At 58.5% G+C, this 22,221-nt stretch overlaps 2 protein-coding genes across 2 annotated transcripts; one reads left to right on the top strand and one right to left on the bottom strand.

Moving 5' to 3' along the window:
- Positions 1-169: 169 nt before the first annotated feature.
- On the bottom strand, positions 170-10,779 carry FCSK (fucose kinase). The gene is made up of 26 exons (XM_088172256.1): positions 10,545-10,779; positions 9,191-9,375; positions 8,063-9,079; positions 7,726-7,912; positions 7,482-7,639; positions 7,314-7,364; positions 7,103-7,228; positions 6,914-6,986; positions 6,529-6,626; positions 6,301-6,381; positions 6,093-6,212; positions 5,770-5,911; positions 5,328-5,455; positions 5,124-5,225; positions 4,502-4,672; positions 4,361-4,428; positions 3,848-4,218; positions 3,407-3,617; positions 3,140-3,306; positions 2,831-3,058; positions 2,553-2,696; positions 2,283-2,402; positions 2,022-2,209; positions 1,751-1,850; positions 1,002-1,225; positions 170-804 (listed from the first exon to the last, which is right to left on the bottom strand). The coding sequence occupies exons 1-26, from the start codon at positions 10,777-10,779 to the stop codon at positions 688-690; spliced, it is 4,812 nt and encodes a 1,603-aa protein (XP_088028382.1). The 3' UTR covers positions 170-687.
- On the top strand, positions 8,692-21,738 carry ST3GAL2 (ST3 beta-galactoside alpha-2,3-sialyltransferase 2). The gene is made up of 8 exons (XM_014880846.2): positions 8,692-8,795; positions 16,729-17,001; positions 17,091-17,516; positions 17,631-17,824; positions 18,044-18,223; positions 18,405-18,450; positions 18,614-18,733; positions 19,015-21,738. The coding sequence occupies exons 3-8, from the start codon at positions 17,184-17,186 to the stop codon at positions 19,186-19,188; spliced, it is 1,047 nt and encodes a 348-aa protein (XP_014736332.2). The 5' UTR covers positions 8,692-8,795; positions 16,729-17,001; positions 17,091-17,183; the 3' UTR covers positions 19,189-21,738.
- Positions 21,739-22,221: the final 483 nt, after the last annotated feature.

Here is a 22,221-nt window from a genome sequence, read left to right as displayed (position 1 = left end):
TGCAGTCCTGCGCTTTGTCCCTCAGCCAAGGCCATGGAGGGGGATGACCAGCTCTTGCATACAGGTTCTGCCATTCCCAACCCTGTAAAAAGCTTTCCTCATGCAATGCTGGGCCTTTGCTATCCTGTGAAGAGGGAACAGCTCTGCTAGGGACAGAGGAGCACAAACGTGCTGGGAACAAGTCTTTTTATTCAGACAGACTGCACAGACTAGAAACTTGCTTGCACTATCCACTATTTCACTGCTGAAACAGTGCCTCAGGACAGGAGAGGGTCTTAATTCCACATCCAGCTGCATCCCTGGTGCAAGAGCATTGCATACTGAACAGGCAGCTTGGGTCTCTGCTGCTGGAAGAGCAGGAAGGTTCCTGCTAGATGCAGCATCACAAATGCTGCTTGTTCCCTTTGGAGAACTGTAAAAACTGGAGTGAAACACCAAAATCAGGCTGGAGGGTCTAGCAAACTGTCCCTACAGCAAGGCCACCCAGCAGGGGTAGTTTTGCCTGCCTGCACGACTTCTCACAGCTTCTCCAGGCTCTGGCTTTTTTGGGAAGTAGCAGCACAAAAAGGCCATATGGAGACCTAAGGCATCCACTGGAGCTGGCTGAAAAAGTTGCCCCTAAAGCAGTGGGGATTTCCCTGCACCTGTTCTGGATATATGCCAGCAATGGGCCAGGGCTGAAGTCCTTCACACAGCCCTGTCCCCTCCAGGGTGAGCACCATCCTTTGTATCACATCCCACGACCTCCACAGAGAAACCACCCATGTCCACTTCGATGCTGTGGATGCTGAAGTTGCCCAATCCCTAGAAAAAGAGAAAGAGAGTCACAGGTTGGGGCAGGAGCCAGCAAAGGACCTCTCCTCACGTCCAAGGTCCCAAGGAGGGCACTGGAACAACAAGCAATCATACCCCACGTGTGGTGGGGAGAGATGCTCCTCGTGCTCTACAGGCTCTAAGGCTGGCTTCAAGCTGCCTTCAACAGTGGGGGGCTCACAGCTCACCTCAGTGTTTGCCAGGATCTGGTGCAAAGCCTCTTTCTGCCGAGGGGCTTTGGTTAAGATGTAAAGGAAGCCACCACCACCAGCCCCAGCCAAGCACTGCCCATAGACATAGGGCCGGAGAGTGTCCATCATGCGACCAACAGCCAGCGGCTCACAGCCCGGGGCCATGCACTTCTTCTGCTGCCAATAGCAGTCCAGGCACTTGCCAAGGAGCAGTAGGTCACCTGCAGAGGAGGGAATATTGCAAATTACTTGTCTCTGTTTCTCACCCAAAGGGCAGAAACGTGCTCAGCCCAAGCTAAATTCTGCCTTCTCTTTTCCAGTTCCTCTCAGCTCTGCCGGCCGAGCAAGCAACCCCAGCCCTGTCACGTTGCTATTTTTAATCCTCCACAAGGGGAGGATTTGCTTGCTTTAATGCTCCAGCTTTCTCTCTGCAGCAGCCAAATAAACCTGCTGTATTGTCCAGGCATGGCCCCCAGCCCTGTCACGAACAGCACACTGCTATCAATCAGATTCAGCATGTCTAACCCCCTCTTCCTCAAAATCTTTGTTCAAGCCTGAATTTTGGGGTATTGCCTGGTGAAGGTAGAATCAGGGGAGGATTTGAAGCTTCTGCTTCGAGCTGCAAGAGCCTGCACCCCCCCCTCAGCCTTTTTCCCCTCCAAGACTATACAGCCTCTCCCTGGGAAAGTTTTGTGTTTCTTCAGCTGTTAAAAAGGCCAACCTGGCTCAGGGAAGGGAGCTCACACCTTGTCTCAAGGCCTGGGCACACTCCTCAGCATTGCTCACCAGCGCATCAGCATTCTGCACGATGGAGGGCAGCCTGGCATACCAGTTCCTCACCACATCCTGCAAGAGGCCAGAATGTCCCTGTCACTGTCCTCCTGGCTCTGGCAGCACCTGGGGAGGTACTGCTGCACCCATGGCCTTTGACTGCCAGCTCCCTCTGGGGTGGCAGAGCACAAGTGAAGGGGATGCCACCGAAGGCCACAGGCGGAGCAGAGGCCAGCCAGGCATTACCTGGAGCAGGTTGCGGGCCAGGCGAGTCTTCCCCGTGTACACCAGCAGCAGGTGATTGTTCAGGGTCTCGGTAAAACCATCAGGGACTTGGATCTGCTCCACTTCTACTCTGAGTGGCAGCTGGGCCTTTGACCTCCCGATTTTGATGCCAGGAACGAGCCCACCAACTTGGTCCTGCCAACCACCCCCTGCAGAGCAGAGGGTCATCAGTCACTGCTGGGACCCCCCACCCTGTGGGTCAGCTGCTCCCCCAGGCCTTACCTGTTGTGAGTCTCTGCTCCAAGTGCAGCACAGCATGGATAAGGGACTCAGTGCTGGCAGCCTTCCCTGCTGCCCGGTACAGGGATGCCATCACTGCTCCTGCCAGGATGCTGCTGGTACCTGCAGGGAGCACAAGTGGGGCCAGGGCAGTGAGGCACTGTTGTGTCCCTCAGGGCTGGGAGGCAGCAAGGATACCCCATCCTGGTGCTGGCAGCAGGAGACTCCCACACACCAGTGAGGAACTTCCCAGCCACTTTGCTGCAGACTTACCGAGGCCAGACCCATGGGGCAGCTGGGACCAGGTGTGCACCTCAAAGCCACCCCCAAAATTCTTCATCAGCTGGGCCCACAAGGGTGTCTGTGAGGGGAACTGCACAACCTGGGTGCAGATAAAGGCAGCTTTGAGCAGGGCTCCTGAAAACAAAAAAGAAGTAAAGTTGATGCCTGCTGTGCTACCTGCTCCCTCATCCCACTGGCCCTAAAAAAAGCCATCCTGGCACCAACAGGACACTGCAGGTACAGAGCCAGGCTGGCTGGTGACCGCTTACCTGGTGCATGTGGCTGGCAGTAATCCTGTAAGTGCTCCAGCTCCCGGCACACCAGCTCTGCCACCACCTCGCTTTGTGGTGTCCCACTGAGGCTGACGAGGCGCAGCTCTGGCTGGACAATGCGCCGCACCCGGGCACCAATGGGTCGGCACCCATCCACCAGCACTGCCACGTCCACCACAGCCCCCCCATGCTCATAGGTGATGGGGGGTGTGTCGCTCCAGCCACCTGCCAACACTCACCATCAGTCCCCTGGGGCACCCTTACTCCTTTTCCCCCAGCACCACCTGACTCAGGGAATGGGCTCACCAGAGAGGTCCAGGCGGGCCGGACACACCACCTGCACCCAGTGCCCCAAGGGTGGCAGCTCCACCGGTTCATCAGTGATGAACTGGCATGAGGACATCACTGCCTGCCGGACGAGGATCTGCTCGGCCCCCTCGTAATGACGAGCTGCTCTCACCAGCAGAGCCGGCCTGGGATAAGAGAGAGGCTGAGCCCACTGCCACATCTCCATGACAGCACCAATGACTGGAATGGGGCAGGGCAGCTGCCTCTTGCCAACCCCAGCCTCACCGGCTCATCCACTTCTGCCGCTCAGCAGCCAGCTCCTGGACACCACCAGCGATGTCCCCGCTCTCCAGGCGCCCAAAAGCTGAGGCCCACTCCCTGTTGGCAGCAGGACCACTCCGCAAGCCCCCTTCCCCTTGTGCCATGCAGCCCAGGACCTCAGCAATACAGGCAAGTGCCCGTGCTGCAATACCAGCATCACTGGCCGTGGAGGCAACTAGAAAATAAAATAAAAGGAGGCTGCAAAGCACAGCTAGGCTGCAGCCCACTTCTATCATAAGCTATCCCCAGGGGAGCAGGACTTGCATGGCTTGCACCCACCCAGGCTTGTTAGATGCCCTGCAAGTACACCTCCATAGCGTCCTGTAATAGGAGGGATCACAGAATGGGGTGGGGAGCACTGAACAGTTCTGGTAACCAGAGATGCAGCCCCCGAGTCCAGCTCACCCTCATCCAGTGTGCTCAGCAAGGCCTTGTGGTAGCCCTCATGGACGGCGCTGCGGGCAAGAGGCAGGAGGCTGCTGTCCTGGCGCCCCAGCAGCACCTGCCGCACCTTGCGCTGGCCCTGCAGGAAGAACAGGGCCTGGCGGGCGTCCAGCTCGGCCTCCGTGTCCAGGCAGGGCAGCAGCTCCTGCCAGGACATACGCCAGGCCGTCCTCCAGCGTGCCAGCTTCTCACTGGCCACAGTGGCCAGGCCAAGCAGCCACAGCACATCCTCCAGGCCCAGCACCTCGCGGGCGTGCAGCACTGGGAAGAGCCGGGCGCTGAGCAGGCAGCGGCTCCTCTGCGGCATCTCGGCATCCCAAAGGTCCCCTTCCCTGATGGAGGGAGAGACATCAGCACTGCCCTGGCCCTCGAGGACACCTCCCAAGAGGGGAGCTGGAATGTGGGATGGGTTGGGGTGGTCATGACACCTCCAGGAGCTGGGTCTCCTCTCCCATCCTGACATGTGGCACCTACCGTACACCCGTCCGTTGGAAAAACTCAGCCCAGGGCACATTCAGGTAGGTGGCTTTTTCCACAGGGCTCTGCAGGGACACAGAGGGACTGATCACACTTCGGCTTCACTGGAAGCCTTGTGCCACCTCACTGCCCCCGCACCTGCCAGTCATCGAGGCGGCCGGTGAGAGTGAACACGCGGCAGGACAGGTCACGCAGCCGGACGTGGTGGCCCTGCAGGACAATATCACGCAGGGAACAGCCCCGCAGGGCTGGTGAGGAGCCCACGTTGAGGCCTGAGAGGAGGCAGCCAGGACCGATCACCAGGGGACCCTGAAGAAGAAGCAACAGTGGCATGGCTGGCCCCCAAATCAGAGCTAAATCCTGACTTTGGAATGGGACAGCCACCCTGAGAGATAAGCTGGTGCCACCACAAGTCAGGTGGCAGGATGTAATTTTGTCAAAGGCTGCAGAAACACAGACTACAGAAATTCAGGCCAGTTAACAGCCTCCAGGGCTCACAGCCATAACAGATTCCCCAAAGGAGAAGGAAGGTCTGCCCTGGTTTCCAGCTCAGGACAGGACAGACAGTAACAGCCTCATTCCTTTGTTTGCAGAGGGTGACAGCCACTAGGGTTCCCAGCACCAGCCACAAGGTAGCCCCAAAGAGGAAGGGCACTCCAATCTCACAGCTGTGGTTCCTCCATCCTAGGCAGCAATATATCACCCTGCTGCCCATTCAGAGCACTGGGAGCTGTGCATCACCCCCATTCTAGTCATGTACCTGGAGGTGACAGTGCTGGATGACACTGCCAGCTGCCAGCTGCACAGCTCCTTCCAGCAGGCAGTTGGTGACCGAAGAGCCATCCTCCAGGAGAAAGGGTTGCTGCCAAGGGCACAGAGATGCGTGGGAACAGGGTCTGGGCACACAGCTCAGAGCAACTCCCAAAAAATGCGCATGAGCAAGGCCGGGGATGGAAGGACATACATCCACGTGGGAATGGGCTGTCTTGCAGAAGCGAAGGTGGCTGGCAGAGCCAGGCAGGAGAGTCAGGCTGCGGATGTGGTCGCTCGCAGAGGCACTCATGTAGTCATAGGACGCGTTGGGAATGCAGACTAGGGAGGACAGGAGAGCTTTTAGCACACGGACAAAAAAAAGTGGGCGTGTCTGACACTCATGTGAGCTGGGCTGAACATCACGGGTTGAAGGGGTGGGGAGTGAAGACCTTGGGACCCGCAGCTGTGGGGAGACACAGATGACCCTCAGGCCCTGACCACTCCCCATGCAAGGGAGAGGGCACAGTAATGGGTCACATCACGTGCACTCAACGCAGCAGAGAATGGTTGGGTTTGGAAACCCAGTCTTAAAGATCATCCAGTTACAACTGCCTGTGCAGGGACACCACTAGAATTCGGAAGAAAGCACTCACCCATGCTAAGAGGGAAGCCACGGAGAGCTGTCCACAGTACAGAGCGGGCACTCCTCACACTGGCATCGCCACCACCCTTCACAAAATCTTCCTCTGTCATCCCCCCTGCCATGCACAGCACAATGTCGAAGAAGAGGGAAAGCTGAGGAGAAAAGGGACTTGTTAGGTCCAGCCATCTTGAACCCCACCCTGCTACTGGCTGCTCCCTCCCACTACCTCTCCCACCCAAATCTCGCAGCGTGAGGGCAAACAGACCCTACAGAGATGCCCAGCAGTGACACCTGTGTGGCAAAGGGTCCCATCCCCCACACAGGGGCTGTCACCTGGATGGGTGGTGCCCCCGAGTCCAGCCCCATGTAGGTGCAGGCGTCCAGAGGAGGGATGACGTGGGTGGCCAGAAGCTGCTCAGCAGCATCCGAAGACAAGAAAACAATCCCACAGACCTGCCAGACACATCAGGGCTGAGGCTGCAGCTGTGGTGACACAAGGGATGGGGCTGGCAGGGTCACCAACGCCCGAGTCGTGCCGTACCAGTGGGACGGTGCCATCTGGCCCTGCACACTGCTGGATCTGGGCCTCCGTGCCTTTGTAGATAATGTCATGTACCAGCCCCTGGGAGCAAAACACTCGAGTGAGCTCTTCAGGGAACCCCAAGCCAAGCAGCCACAGCAGTGCTGAGACTTCAGCACCCAAGGGATCCAAGGACTGGGGATCCCTGCACCTCCAAGGGACGCCTCTTGAAGGGGGAGCTGCCCCAACCTGCTCATTGGTGAGGTAGACCCCATGGTTCCTGGCATATGCTGGGGTCCCAGGCACTGCAATCACTCGGACACCCTGGAAGCCATCCCAGTTGATCCCTGGGGGGAGGGACAGAGACCAGTGCACACTGGGGCAGTGCATGTACTCACATTGGCCACAACTGCCTGAAAACCTGAACCACAGCAACAAAAGTGGCAGCAACATCCAGCCTTGGCCACCTCACTGCAAGCACAGTGGATGCTCCCAGCCATGCCCAGAACAGCAATAGCTGCGTATCCACACCCTCATGGGAGCACAGCACAGTCTGAACCAGCTGTGCTTCTGGTTCACAGAACCCTGTCCCACTCCAAAGCTGGTGCTGGAAGCAGGGCTGATAACCACTCACCTGGTGTTGAGGGCACAGTGAGGAGCATATCGGTGCTGCAGACCCAGACGCCAGGTGGGGACCCTACACAGAGCTGCAAAGAGAAGGAGCACTGCCCAGGGATGGCAGGGAAGGAGCCCGGGAACCCAACACCGTTTCCATCCTGCTGGGAGCCAAACCCATCCCCAGGGCCCCATCCCCTACACAGACCCTGTGTGTCATGGTCCCCAGCAGGCTGTCCAGGTTGCAGACCAGCGCTTCGGCTGCGGCGCCGGGCTCCTCCGCGGGCAGGCAGGTGAACGCACGGCCACAGTCGTCGAAGGAGAAGTCGCGGCCCTGGTGGGACAGAGAATACGAGGAGTCACCGAGAGGGAGCGGCTGCCATGAGAGGTTCTATGCTGGGCTGCAGGTCGGCTCTCACCATGTGCAAGATGAGGATGCGGGCGTCCCTCAGGACGTCAGCGGTCACCACCTGGGAGAGGATAGCAGGGAATAGTCAGTGGGGACAGGACAGACACCCCCCTTCACTTCCAACGTCTCCTCCGGACTTCCAGCCTCCCTAGACCCACCCGAGGCTGTCACCTCTCACCGTGTATCCGGCCCGAGCGCTGAGGTGCTCGGCCGCCACCAGCAAAGCGTTCAGGGTGGCACCGCCGCTGCCCAGGTGGGCCCAGGGGTCCTCCACGGCCAGGAGCAGCGCGGGGGGACGGGGGCCCAGCCCGCCTCGCAGCCGCCGCACCTCCAGCTCTGCAAAACGAGAGGCGGGCGGCGTTGAGAGCCGGTCCCACAACCGCACGCAGGGAGGGAGAAGAGGCGACCGCCCCGACACTTGCCTCGCTGCAGGGCGGACACACCGCCATGGCCCCGCCGGCAGGTGAGAAGAAGAGCGCTCCACTCCACCGCCATAAGCACCTCCTCCGCCCCCAGCCTGGCGCCGCGGGGCCTGCTGGGATGTTTAGTCCGCTTCCCGCAGCCGCTCCGGGGCTCTCGTCGCTGAAGGACTACAATTCCCAGCGTGCACTGCTGGAGAAGAGGCGAGGCACAGACCCCTTAAAGGCACAGCTCACCCCTGTGCTGCTTGCCCCTTGCCCCCATCTCGGGGGACTTGCAAAGGGAGAATGAAGGTTTGACATTTTCTGCCCTAAAATGTGTCCCGGCGGCGGTGCGTACCCCTAAGTGCCCTGGGTCACCCCGGTCACGAGTCCGGTTCCCCGCAGGGTTCTCTGCAGAGAGAAGGGATGCCCGGGCGGTGGGCGCTGGTGTTGGTTCCCGGTGGGTTGTCAGGGTGGGTGCCCGGTGGGTGCTGGAGCGCGATCGGGGCGGATATTGGGGGGTGCCAATGCACTGGGGTGGGTGCCGGGGTGGTACTGGAATGGGTACCAGGGAGGGCAGCGGGAGATGCCGGCGCGCCAGGTGGATAGCGGGGTGGATAACGGGGGGATGGGTAGTGGGGTGCCGGTGTCCAGAGACGCCGGTGCGCCAGGGGGGTACTGGGATGGTACCGATCTGGGTACCGAGCTGGGTATCGCACTGGGTACCGGGGGTGTTCAGGGGGCTGCCGATGCGCCGGATGGGTACCGGGGTGGATCCCAGTGGATGTGTACGGGGGATGCCGATGCTGGGCACCGGGCTGGGGAGTGTCCATGTGCCAGGGTGAGTCCCGGCTGGGCACCGGGATAGATTCCTGTGATGCCGGTGGGAGAGTGGGCGTAGTCGGCCCCTCTCGCCTCCTACAAGTCCCACAAGCCCCGCCGGGCGGCCCAGGACTACATCTCCCAGCCTGCCGGGCCCGTCCCCCTCCCCCCCGCCCCGCGCGGCACGGCACGGCTCCGCACGGCGCGGAGGGCGGTGGCGGCGGGGCCCGGGTGAGCCCGGCGGCGGGGCTATGCCGGAGCTGAGCCAGGTACCGCGGCGGAGAGCGGGCCCGAGGCGGGGGATGCGGGCACCGCCCGGCTCGGCTCGGGATGCCGGTCCCGGGGAGGCGGCGGGGATAGCGGGCGGCGGCGGGGGAGCCCACCCGGGAGCTGCCCCGCTGCTGCGGGCTGCTCCCGGTGCTGGGAGCTGGCCTCGGGGAGCACCTACACGGGATGCGTTGGGTTCATCACCGGTGCGGTGGTTCCGGTTGCTGGTGCCGGTGCTGAGAGCAGGTCTCGGGGCTGGGAGTATCCGCCCGGGATGCAATGGGTACTGAACAGCCCCGGGAGGATGTGCTGTTCTCTATCCGGGATGCAGTCCGGGTTCTGGGTGCTGCTCCCGGTGCTGGATGCTGGCTGCCGGGAGAATCCACGCGGGTCTCACTGGGTTCAGGTCCAGGAGGTTGCTCTGGTCCGAATGCTGGTCCGGGCCCTGCGGTGCTGTCCCCAGGGAGGATGTGCTGGCCCCAGCCGCGGGGTGCAGCTCCAGGGTGCTGCCCGGGGAGGATGTGCTCGCCCCGGGGAGGATGTGCTCGCCCCGGGGAGGATGTGCTCGCCCCGGGGAGGATGCTAGCAGGGGCCCTAGTAGGGGTGTGGGGTTGGGGCTAACGGAGCTGCTCCCATCCAGCCGTGTGCCCTGGGATCTTGAGGGCACAGCCAGGGGACCAGGGTGGGAGGACTGGCTGCGAGTGGCCCCCGTCCCCATCAGTGTCAGTGTGCCTGCGAGGTCCCTCAGCAGCAGTGTGACACATGGCTGCGTGACACACGGCATCCATTGCATGGGTAGTGGCAGCCAGGATTTCACGAACAGCCTTAGCGTCCCTGGGGACAGGGCAGAAAATGTGTCACTGAGCAGGGGATGTCCCTTGCCTGCTTCTATGTGTGTGTGGGGTGGTACTAACGCAGGCATTGGTATGAGATCTTACCGGTGTGCCTGTCCCATTGTTTCAGGGTGTTTCCCTGGCTGAAGCAAGGCTGCCAGAGTGGGATTGATACCGGAGACCATATTTCAGGGCCTGGTAGTTTAAGGGGTCTCCACATATGCCGGGGGCTTAAGTGCTGCTGGCGCAGGGGGAAGACAAGGTTTTGCTCAGGCTCCATCCAGCTGCAGAGTCAGAGCGCTTATTCCAAAGCTCCCAAATATTTCCCTAGAGTGAGGGCTTCCCATGCCAGCAGGAAAATATTGGGGGGGAATGGCATTTGAACAGCGTGAAAGCTCAGACCGGAGGAAGGGCCACGTCCCCGCCTGCTGCGAACAATCATAAAACATGGCTGGGGGGAACCAAATCACACCAAACCCCAAAACTTGCTGAGCCTCCCTCCAGGAAGACGTGTGGGCTTTGAGCTGGTGAAGGCAGTTTTCCCTGCATTATCTCGGTCTCTCCTTTCCCCAGCCCTGAGCAGCTGCCCCGGCCACATCGTGGCCAAGGCAGCGAGCGCCACCGGGAAGTTCCAAAGAGCTTTGGGCTTGGTTTACCCTTTCTTCCTTTTTCTTCCCCTTCTATCAGAAGCAGAGGTCGCGGTCTCAGCGGGGAGGGCTGGGCTGGGGAGGGGGATGCCTTGCCCGCCGCCCACCCCCGGCGCGCGTTCCTGTCTGTCTGTCTGTCTGTCTGTCCCCATCTGGCAGCGACAGCGGCCCCGCTGCCGGTTGTGTGCGGCAGCTGCCCGTCCAAAGCGCTTCCCTCTCCTCCGAGGAGCTCATGGCGGTCCTTGGGAACGGCGGGGCGCGCTCCGCTCACCGCCCACGCCTCGCCGGCGCCGGAGGCAGACAGGGAGAGCAGGCAGGGAGAGCCCCGGCAGCCGCATGCTGCGGGAACGCTTGAATTTTCGTGCCCAAACAAGCTCCAAACTGCCGCTTTTTGGGGAAAGACTCCCATGGCACTGAGGGCTCGGTGGTTTTTGCTGCGGGCTCTCGGCACGCCGGATGCCGCCCAGCTTGGCATGCCGAGGTCCCGGCAGCTCGATGGCTTTCATCTCCTCCCGTTGCATTTAATTTTTGCACGATTGCAAGCTGCTAATTGCTCTCCAGTGGCTTGGCCGGCTTCAGTGCTTCTTTATGAGCCAGGATTTATCAGAACCCGCCTGACCCCGCGGGGTTGAGATGTGATGGGAGAGGCTGGGAACCTCCTCTTCCTGCCCTGCTGGGTTCTGCACTGGGCTCCGGGGTATCTCTTGGATTCATGTTGCTCTTTGCCACTGGCATCTTCCACCGGCAGCTTTTTTTGCAAAGTGCAAGTGATTTGGGTCCCAGCTCCAAGGCAAAGTTCCCAAAGATACCCCCAAAACTGCACACGGATGACTGGTGAATGTATATAAATAGACAGATAGGTATGTATATATATATATATATGTATATATGCGCGTGTGTGTATGATGTATAGTTTGGGGGTTTTTTCTTACAAGATGGATAGTTCAGTGTTTGAGCTCTAAAATAACACCCTCAACAGTTGCTTTTGGGAAACCAGAACAAACTGTAGTCACTTTGCTCCAGGTACCACCGTGTCCCCAGCAAAGGACTTTTGATCTGCAGCCGTAATTGGGCTAATTAGGAAGCTACAAATGCTCCCCCTTCTCCCCAGGTGCCTGAGCAGAGCCCCAGCTAGTGGAGAGAAGTCAGGGGCCCTTGCCAGTGGAACTGCTCTAATTCTACATTTAATGGGAGTTCTTGGCTGTAACTGGGCTGTGCTGGGATTTATGCCCTCCGGCCTGGGGAGCCTTTCGTAACTTCCTGGCAACCCAATCTCGTAGGTGCAATTTCCCTAACTAGTTCAATGTCCTCTCTATGCTGCCCGCAGGCGGAGCAAACCTGGGTGTCCTTATGGGGCCACCCGCAGCGTGTGCCAGGGCTGCAGTCCTCAGCTTGGGTTGTGCCCCGGGGGAGAGAGGGTGGCTGTGGGTACAGCACCCATCAACCAGCCCTCGAAAGCCAAAGGAGAACCTTTCTCGGCGCAGGTGAAATCCAGGGAGGAAGACAGGAAAGGGCAGAGGGCCCCGTGTCCCAGCTCGCCTTCCCCGGGCAGAGGGCCACAGCCGGCAGCGGCGCCTCCTGGTGCAGCATCCGCCTGTCCTGCGCTCCTGCACATATTTTCCTGGTGAGGTATCAGGATGAACCTAATGGGTCCAGGCTGGTAAAACCAGCAGCAGTGGTGGAGGGGAAGTGGTTCCTTCCCAGCCGGCGGGGAGGCTCGGGGTGCTGTGGCTTCTCACCGGATGCTGGTGGTGAAAGGGGAGCAGGGGCCCTGCTCTTCCTAGGGAGCGTCTGCCGGCAGTGTGGCCTCATCTTCACAGGCAGCTGAGGCTGCAGGGACACTGACTCAGCGGTGTCTGTGGGGTGCAGACCTCCTGTAGCATGCAGGAAGGGGGACGGGGACCAGGCAGACCCTGCTGACCCCAGCCTGAAGCTGTGGAAGGATGAGACAGAAATGTGGCTGGCGGTGGAGAGCTGGCTCCCCATGGGACCAGATGGCTTTGCACAGGGAACTGGGGCAAGGACGGGAGAGAAGAGTAGGCAGTGGTAGGTGGCAAGCCTTGGACTCTGCCTCCTCTGTCCTGCTGGGTTGGTTGGCCCAACCTGGCTGCTCAAGGGGACTTGGCTTGGTGGCACATGGTATGGTGGTGCATTACCCAGGGTTCAGTGATACCCAACTAAGTGGTACCTGAGCTGCGTTGGTGCAAACTGAGGCAGCTGGTGCAAGCTGGGGCTTCTGGGGTGGGTGCTTGGGGTGCAGAGCAGCTGGGCTGGCTCTGTCTCTCAGTTCCACAGGCATTCAGGATCAGGGCGGAGAATCCCACTCCCTTCCCTGCCTGTCCTGCCTCAAGGAGGGAGCTGCTGCTTGTGGCACGGGGATCTGAGTGTGACAAGGCCATGCTGTGAGCATGGCCTTGTGCTTATCAACACCTCGGGAGTGGAGGGTCACTTGTTCTCCGTGGCAGCCTGGGGAAACACAGAATGGCTGGCAGAGGGTGGAGGAAACGGCACTGGAGAATGCCAAGGGACATCAGCCACACAAGCTGGTACATGTGGCTGGATGGTCCCAATGGAAGTGTGACCTGCAGGGACAGGCATCTGTCTTGGCTGCTTCTGCCAGTGTGAGTTTTGGTGGGGAGAGTACCCAGCCAGCACTGCCTCATCAGACAGCACAGGGTGTTCAGGCTGGTGCAGTTCCCTGAGAGTTCCACTATGGTTGAGCCAAGGGGCTTGGGATGCTGCTGGGCCAGTCTCTGCAAGCCCATCCCACCATCAGCAAGGGTGGGAGCATTTCATCCTGTTTTCCCACTACTGGCATTCCCCTGTGCCCCTAAATCCCATAGGAAATGGCCTCACCGTGGCTGGCTCCATCCCGGCTCTGTGCTGGGGATTTGGCCTCCACACTCTTTCCTGGCCTTATCCCAGTGCTGAGGGATGCGCCTGAAATAACCTTTCTGGAGGCCAGACACGAGGAAAGGCTGGAATAGCTGCCATTGGCAGCCAGGGGTGCAAGTAGGGTTTAAAACATGGGAAACCCAATTAACTTGGCTCCATTAGCTGATTGAGCTGGCTGATAAGAGTATGATTAATTAAAAGGATGAAGAATAAGTTACCTGCGGTCGGGATGTGGTGGTGGCTTAACGCATGAAATTGGCTTCTTCTCTTAATACCTGGTACTTGTCTACTGCCAGCAATCAGCTCTTCATGGCATCAGCCCATGGCAGGGAGAAACGTCCTTGTGCCAACACCAGGTCTGCTCCCTGCTCCCTCTCCCATCCAGCTTCCAGGGAGGAAAAAAATTCAAGGGGAAAATATAATCCCTCTAGATGGGCGAAGCAGGAAAGGACCTTGTTAATTAACTGCACTTTTGTCGCCAAGTCTTGCTTTGGCTTTGGCAGCCCAGTGATGCAGAGGGACAGGCTCTCGTCCCCTCCTGCACTGCCCCCGGCAGATTCTCACTCACCGTTCCAAGCTAACTCAAGCTGACGGCCCCACGGAGGCTCCTCAGCACTCTGCCCGGGGGCTGCAACCTCTGGCAGTGCTTGGGCCATGGGCAAAAAGAAATTAGAATAGTTTTTTTGACTTTTTGTAGTAATCCTGCTCACTGAAGTCGTGCCTGAAACAAGGGCAGGTCACCACTCGCTGTTTCTGTCTGGCATTGAAGGAGTGGGGAGAAGACTCAACTCAGATCTGCTCCTTCCCTGTCAAAAAAACCCAACCCTAATTCTCAGGTTTTCCCCCATGACAGAGATACCAGTCCAGTCCAAGGGGGCCCTGTGTGATTCCCCCTCCTCCACGTGCAAGAGCCATGCACCACTCTGGCACTCTGGTTTGGTGGTGGCAGAAGTGATGCCTGCACAGCGATCATGAGATGAATAGCACCTGGTTAGGCAGAGTGGCATTTCCCAAAGACTTCTGGAGGAATTTTCAGACCATTTATACCTGGGAAGAGCAGCAGCCAGTGTAACAATGCTGCCACTGCTCCTCCAGTCCCCTTCTCTCCCTGCCTCAAACATGGTGACATCCCATCTCCCAGTGATGGCTCCTTCCTTTGCCCACCCTGCCATTTACTGGCATGGAAATTCATGCTAACAACCCCAGAATATCTTAGAAACGAGCAAACAAAGCCAACGAGACCTAAAGATGCCAAGTGGGGATGTATCAATGGTGTTTTTTCTGACAGGGAAGGGGCAGGCATCCTCCAGCCCTGGGGCTGTCAGTCGCATCGCTTCAGCATTCATCCTGAAATGAAAGATTATATGATTGGAAAAAACCATCCACCTGTAAAAGCAGCAGAGCAATTTCCCAGGACCTTTTAATAGCCTCGCTTCATTATCTCCTGCAATCAAAGAGAAACTTGTGTTTGATGAGTACATGGTCCTCAGGAGGCAACTTAGGATCCTGGGGATGAATTTGGGAATGGAAGGGCATTTAGTGGCATCGCTGAGTTGTCAAGCTTGCTCACCACAGAAGAAATCCTGAAATCCCTTATTATTTTAAGAAGGAAACATCCAAATCTGGTGCAAAAAGCTCTTCAAGTGGGGTTTTATTTGTGGAGGCGAGTTGGATTAGGATTGGGCAGGGAGGGCATGGATATAGCTGGGGTGTGTTTGTATGTGTGGGTGCCCTGACCCTGCTGGGGGCTGTAAGAACCAGTGCAGATGGAAATAGCTGCCAGCTCCTGCTAGGAAAATGATGACTCAAACCAGCCGCTGGGATTTAAGGCTTCTTTTATTGCGCATGAGCTGGGCTGGAGGGGAGTTTTCCCCCTGCTGTGGTCAGGGGCAGCTCCAGGAGGCCCCAGGATGGGGGCTGTGCAAAATGTGCTCCAGATGGTGTCAGGGCTGGGATGCATCAGGCAGGACCAGGCTGGGCTGGGGAGCCGGAAAGGGATTTTCCCCCTTTCACCAGGAACAAAAATAACACAAGCACGTGACAGTTCATTTCCTTTAGCCTTTAAAAAGCCCCGTGGGATGGTAAGCAGCTGGAACAGGGGAGAGGGATCCTGCTTGGTGGCCCTGCCATATCACAGCTGGAAAAGCCCCACAATTGCCTTTTACCTACAAATCTTTCCAGCGTTTTGCATCTGGGGGGTGGTGGGGGGGGGGTGTTAAAGCTTTTTACTGGCTTTATCCCAAACTTCCTAAATGCAAACCCTCTGTTTAACAACCACCCTGCTTTTTCCACTGGCAGCAGCCCAAGGAACTGGTTGCAGTCACTGCTAGCCATGCGTGTGCCATGTAGGCGTGTTAAAATTCCCTGCCAGAGCCCAGGAAAACACTTGAACTGGGATGTGCCTTCGGTTTTTGCCTCTTTCCTTTAAAGACTATCCCCACTTGAACAAATATTTGACAGGGGGTTAATGGTTTGGGCAGGAGGCGTCCATGCCTGACAGTACAATGGGCTGGGGGAGCCTTTGGAGTTCACGTTCTCCTCCCATCCCAACAAGGAGGTTTTTGGGGGCTTAGCAGTCTGTTCCTGGAAAGCAAGCCAGGATCTTCCAGAAAGATGTTTTTTCGTAGGGAAAAAGGATCCTGGTGCCTGCCAGCTCCTAATTACTGCTGCCGGCCTCGGCACTGGCTTAATTGGGGCCAGGGTTGAGCCGTGGAGGTGATGCCTCTGCAGGATTTTGCCTTGGGGCGGGGTCACTCGCTCCCCAAAAAGTCCTGGAGGGGAGGTCATGTCTCCAAACCCCCGGGATTCTGGATCCTGCCCCAGCTCAGTGATTGCGTTAAAAGGGGATTTACAGCCATTTTTTTTTTTTTTAATTGGGCCAAAGAGCGCTGTCTGGCTTTGCCCGCCCCCCTGCTCGGGGGGCTTGGCCGCTCCTCCCGCCCCTCCCCGAGCGCAGGCGCCAGCACCTCTACCCTGGCTATTTTTACCCACGAGGATCACGAGCGAGCCAGTGACCTTCCCCAAGGGACGCTGCCACTCGGGGGGGCACAGTCGCCAGCGTCCGTCCCCAGGGTGCCCGTCAGGCTGCGGAGCGGCTGTGTCCCGGCTGTGTCCCGGCTGTGTCCCGGCTGTTTCTCGTCTGTCTCGGCGGCGGCAGCCGGCGAAGAGGGTTTTGGAGGGGCTGCTTATGGCGAGATAGAGAAGGAGAATTGAGCCTACAGAAAGGAGCCGCTTGTTTGGCTCCGGAGGCGAGTTCATAGCTAAGCCTTTGTCTGGCACAGACAGGGAGGGCACAGTCCGGGAGCTGCTGCGAGTTCCCCGGGCACGGATAGCGATGCCGGCATCTCAGCTCCCTGCGCACCCTGCGCTTGCTTGTCCCCTTTGGGGATGGCTCGTACCCTGCAGCCCTGTGCCTGGGACGGGCTGGGAGGCATTTTGGGGCTTTCAGTGGGGAATAAAGTCCTCAGCCCCCAGCACCCTCCTTCTGCTCGGCACAGCCCCCCGGCTCTGCTGTCTGTATCGCTTCCCCTTGACGCGCCGTCCCCTCCCTCCCGCTCCAGGCCGGTGTCTTGGTGGCCGTGTTCCCGAGCCAGCGGCTGAGGGCAGCGTGCCAGCGGATCAGCTAAACCCCGGGGATGATGAGCACTGTCGCAGCTGAGCGCCAGCCGGGGCCGGGACCTGGAGGAGCCGCCGGGGCGCGGTGCCGCGGCTGAGGCCGGCGCTGTGCCCAGCCGTGCCGGACCCGTCAGCAGATGCTCCCTGCCCGGCACGTGGAGCCACCGGGGGCCCTCGCCGCGGCCGGACAACGCGGATGGAAAGCTGCAGCCCAGCAGGTAGGAATCTGGTGCGGTGGTTCCTGGGGGGCTCTACATCCCCCTCCCCACACTGCCACCGCAGAGACTTAGAGCTCTCGTTCCTGCAGGGAGCCTCGCTGGCCGGCTGACGCCCTCCCGCGCCCTATGCCCGCGCCCTATGCCGGAGCGGGCGCCGTCCCCGGCTCAGCCACCCGACGACCATGAAGTGCTCGTTGCGCTTCTGCTTCCTTTCGACCGCCTTCCTGCTCGTATTCGTCATGTCCCTCCTCTTCACCTACTCCCACCACAGCATCGCCTACCTGGACCCCGGCGGGCTGGGCGGCATCCACCGGGTGAAGCTGGTGCCCGGCTATGCCGGGATGCAGCGGCTCAGCAAAGGGGGGCCGTACCCCCGGGGCTGCTCCTGCCGCCGCTGCCCGGCCGAGGAGCCCGGAGCCGCCGACTGGTTTGATAGGCGCTATGACGGTACCGTGTCCCCAGTGTGGACCAAGGAGAACATGGATCTACCGCCCGACGTCCAGAGGTGGTGGATGGTGAGCGCAGGGACGGGAGTGCCAAGGTGTGCTCTGTCACGGGGGCACAGATTTCTCCTCCACCAAGGAGGAGGCGCTGGCTGATTCCCCCCTGCCCCCCTTCCCTCCTTGCAGATGCTGCAGCCCCAGTTCAAGTCCCACAACACCCACGAGGTCCTGAGCAAGCTCTTCCAGATCGTGCCGGGCGAGGATCCCTACCGCTCCCGTGACCCGCGCCGCTGCCGCCGCTGCGCCGTGGTTGGCAACTCAGGCAACCTACGCGGCTCTGGTTACGGGCCGGAAATCGACGGGCACGACTTTGTGATGCGGTGAGGGCCAGAGAGCACTGCCAGGGACCTGCCCACCCATGCAGCACAGAGTGCTGGCACCACCGGGTACTGGGATGAGTGGGAGTGAGTCCAGACTTGCCACCTCCCCTGGGTGGGAAACTGCTTGGCAGCATTCAACAGCTCATGGGGATCACCCGTGTCATCTGCAAGGCACAGGGCATTTGGAGGGTGGTGTCATCCTCCCTGCTCTCTCCCCAGGATGAACCAGGCCCCCACGGTGGGCTTTGAGGGCGATGTGGGTGGTCGGACCACACACCACTTCATGTATCCCGAGAGTGCCAAGAACCTTCCCGCCAACATCAGCTTTGTGCTTGTGCCCTTCAAAACCCTGGACCTGCTCTGGATCGCCAGTGCCCTCTCCACCGGCCAGATCAGGTTGTAAGTACCCAGTGGGCACTGGCAGCACCAGGCTGGTGGCTCACCTAGCTCGAGGACAGCTCGCCTGGGAGCAGTGGGGATTCATTTGTTCCTCCCTCCAAGAGTCCCTCTTGGCAACTCAGACTGGAGTTGGAGGCACGGGACCCCCAAGAACTCACCTGTCTCTCCGCTCTTTTCCCAGCACATACGCACCTGTGAAGCCTTTTCTGCGTGTGGACAAAGAAAAGGTACGTGAGGCTCATCCCTGTCACGGCCACGAGCACCTGTATGGCTGTGCCCTCTGGCACCTCATCATTCCCCAGGCTTCCTTCCCAGTGCTCCTTCATGGGGTGCTGATGCCAAAGGGAGCATGGCTGGGGCTCCTGTGCTAACTCTGGTCTGTCCTCTCAGGTGCAGATCTACAATCCTGCCTTCTTCAAGTACATCCACGACCGCTGGACAGAACACCACGGGCGTTACCCCTCCACTGGCATGCTGGTGCTCTTCTTTGCCCTCCATGTATGTGATGAGGTGGGTGATGTTTCCTTCAACTCCGGGCTGGTATGGAGTGGGTTTGCTGAGGTCCTGAACCTTGCAGGGTTAAGGAAGGAGGTGGATTCTTTGGGTCAAACTGCAGCAGACACTCTGGTTGCCTGACACCACAGTGATGGGCGTCCTACCCTCAAGGGATGGGAAGGCTGTGCACAGGGGTGGGCACCTTTGAAAATCACACCCAGTGGTGCAGGGGTTGCTGAGACAAGGGTCCCAGCCTGGTGAGGAGTTCTGGCTCACTCCTTCCCTTGCTACTGCAGGTGAACGTCTTTGGGTTCGGTGCTGACAGCCGGGGGAACTGGCACCACTACTGGGAGAACAACCGCTACGCCGGGGAGTTCAGGAAAACGGGGGTGCACGATGCCGACTTCGAGGCACACATCATTGACATGCTGGCCAAAACCAGCAAGATCGAGGTTTACCGGGGAAACTGAGGGCTGACTCTCCAGCTCCCTGCTCCTGCAGGTCCTGCTTCCTGCAGGGGCAGAGGGTAAGGGTCTCCCTGGTGGCCTCAGGCAATGAGCACCGCAGTTCCGCATTGCTGACAGCCACTGCGGTGGTATTTGGTGCCTCCAGCAGCCAATCAGGTTCAGAGCTAAAGGAGACTTTTTGCTTTTTTTTAATTATTATTATTATTATTATTATTAAGAAACCCAGCTGAGAAAGGATTTATAAACACAATCAGCGACTGACCAGGCGGCAGGGGTGGCCGCCTTGCATCTCTCTACAGTCAAACCAAATGCTGCTCTTTTTAAAAGAAGACAACCCCCCACCCCCCGAAGCCGCGGGACTTTGGGGAACCCCTTGAGCATCGTGTCCCAGCCGAGGGAGCTGTGGTGGCTGCGCAGCCTCACCAGTGGAACCAGCTGCTTCTTTTTTCCTTTATTTTGGTATTTTTCTTTTATGCCCCTGGGGCAGCCGATGCCGTCATTTCTCCAGGGAAGGCTCCTGGCACAGAGGCAGGTCCCAGCACATGGATCCATGGTGGGGAGCCAGAAGCTTCAGGAAGCCGACCATTGCTGATGCTCTGCTGCAGGCTGGTGACTGCTGGCACAGCTGTGCAGGGAGATGCACTTTGGGGTGCAGCATCCGTGCTCTTCTATCTGAGGATTGGGGAAGGGTAGGACAGATTTCAGGAATGACTGCACAGGAGGCAGCTAAGACACTTACACAAGCAGCAGCTGGTCACTCCAGCTGAGCTCTCCAAGCAGTTGTAGGATGGTTGAGGGGTTGTGGTTGCAGCAGGGTCAAGCAGACAGGATTTCCTTTGCTTTCAGGCTGGGAAAAATCAGATCAGAGATTAGTGGGTGAGTGAACTGTGCTTTTGCTTTTGTGTTGCTCTAAACAGCTCTAGTGAGAAGCTGAAATCCCAAAGTCTTTGCTCTTTTTGCCAGGGTGGTGCTTGGTTTACACCATTCTGTTACAGCCAGGGCCCTCAGAGTCCCCAGGGCTTCCCAGGCTGGACAGGCAGCCTATGACATAGGATGGGGAGATGCTGAAGGAAACTGCCCCCTCAGAGATGCCATTAAAACCACTTTCATTGGGTCAATAAGGTGGGGCTGTTTTTTTTAGGAGATGCTGGAAAACTCAAGATAAAGGCAACCATGGAAAAGGTCCTCCAGAGAGGGACCCTCCACCTGCACAGCTGGTGCTGAGAGTGGAGCAGGGGCTCGGGAGCAGTGCCCATCTGGGGAAAGCTCTGCCCATGCTGCCTCGTTGCAATAGCTAATTTGAGGAACAATCACTGAAGGTTTTTTGGGCTTGGAGATTTTTTAGCCTTTTGTATCTGGCTTTTCTGTAGCAGCCTCTTACCTGCTTCTCCACTTTGGTTTGGTTGTTTTTCAGGGTTTTCTTTTAATTTTTTGAGGTTTCTCTGCAATTGTGAAACACATCTGGTGGAGGGTGTGGGTTGGTCACCTGGAGCTGGCAAGTCAGCAGTCCTTGGGCTGGGGAAATTCAGCTTTTCTGTCCGCAGGGATTTAAACGCTGGAGTTTTGTGGTCTGTTTTGGTCTGTAGAAGTGGAGCTGCCCTGGTGCAGGCAGCCCCAAGCCCCAGGACACAGGCTGCTGCAAGCCCTGCTCTCTACCTTCCTGGGTGTTTTTCGCTGATTTTTTGTTTTGTGTTTTTTTTTTTTTTAATGGGGAAGAAAACTAAAAACCACAAAACCACGAGCAACAATGAGTGCCTTGACCATCTCCTATCGGCGACGCCAGGCTGTGCCCAGGCTGGGGGCAGGGACGTGGCCGATGGATCTGGCAGTTGTACCCACTTCCCTCCTTGCACCATGCAGGATCTCAGCTGGGAAGTGCTGCTGGGAGAGAGGGACACATCCAGGCCACCATACTGGTGGCAAGAAAGGCCAAATCCGGTGTGATGAGGCTGGACCAGCTCCTGTTGCAAGTGAGCAGGGCCAGGCCCGACAATCACAGGGTGAGCAGAGATGCTGGGTACCAAACCCAGGTACCCAACCTTCTGGCAGCACAGTACTGGCATCCAGTGTCAGGTGTGCTCGCAACTCCTGGCTGCCCTGACAGTATTTTTTTTTTTTGCTAACTTCCTTCCCCTACTCCCCTTTTCTCTGTTGTTTTAATTATTATTATATTATTATTTTTTATTTAAGCTGTCCCACTAGGACTCGCGACCACTGGTGTTTCCCTGGCAGGGCGGCCGCAGGCAGGCGCGTGCTGCACGGCCAGCGCACCACTGTACTGTACATAGAGGAGATGTAGGCACAGGCTACGGGCAGGGGGCAGGCAGGGAGGAGGTGTCCGGGCTAGCCCACGTGGCAGAGGTTGTCTGCATCACACAGTACCTGATCTGAGCACCTCCTGCCCCACTGGGAGAGGGAGAGACCACTGCTCTGACCTAGGGCTAGGAGCAGGCAGGGAGCTTGGCCTGTAGCCTCTGTGTACATGGGTATTTCTGCACACAACTGTCTTAAACCAACTGGTTTTTTTAAAGTCAATAAAAATCATGCATCAAATCTGCTTGGTGGTTTTCTTCTGATAGCCCTGTCTACTGTGCCTTTGCCTGCACCCAAACCTGAGCATCGGTGGGGGCAAGAGAGGAGGGAAAGGAAATGAGAGGGTTGCTGGGCCCAGAAGATGCTCTGCTCTCCCCTCCTCTCCCAGGCCAGCCACCAGCCCCCAGCTGTGGTTAATATCCCCTCACTGGGGCAGGAGCAGGATCTGGCCCTGTGCCAGCCTGGGTGCTCAGCAGCAGAGCCCTGGCACAACCCCTCCAGTCCCAGACCAACAGTTGGTGATGCCACTGCTCACCCAGACCCCACATCCATGTCCCAACCACCCTGGACCCTAAAACAGAGGCTCTGCTCCCATGAGGCCTGTGTCCCTGAGCCCCACAGAGCAGAGGGAATGACATGGATAGCTGTTGAAGGACATAATTTTCAATGTGGATACAGGCAGAGGCAGGGAAGGGACTTTCCCCAGGGGAATGCAGCAGGTCC

Source organism: Sturnus vulgaris, chromosome 12, assembly GCF_052056855.1.
Source record: "Sturnus vulgaris isolate bStuVul1 chromosome 12, bStuVul1.hap1, whole genome shotgun sequence".
Taxonomy (NCBI): Eukaryota; Metazoa; Chordata; class Aves; order Passeriformes; family Sturnidae; genus Sturnus; species Sturnus vulgaris.
This window is presented reverse-complemented; position numbering and strand designations above follow the sequence as displayed.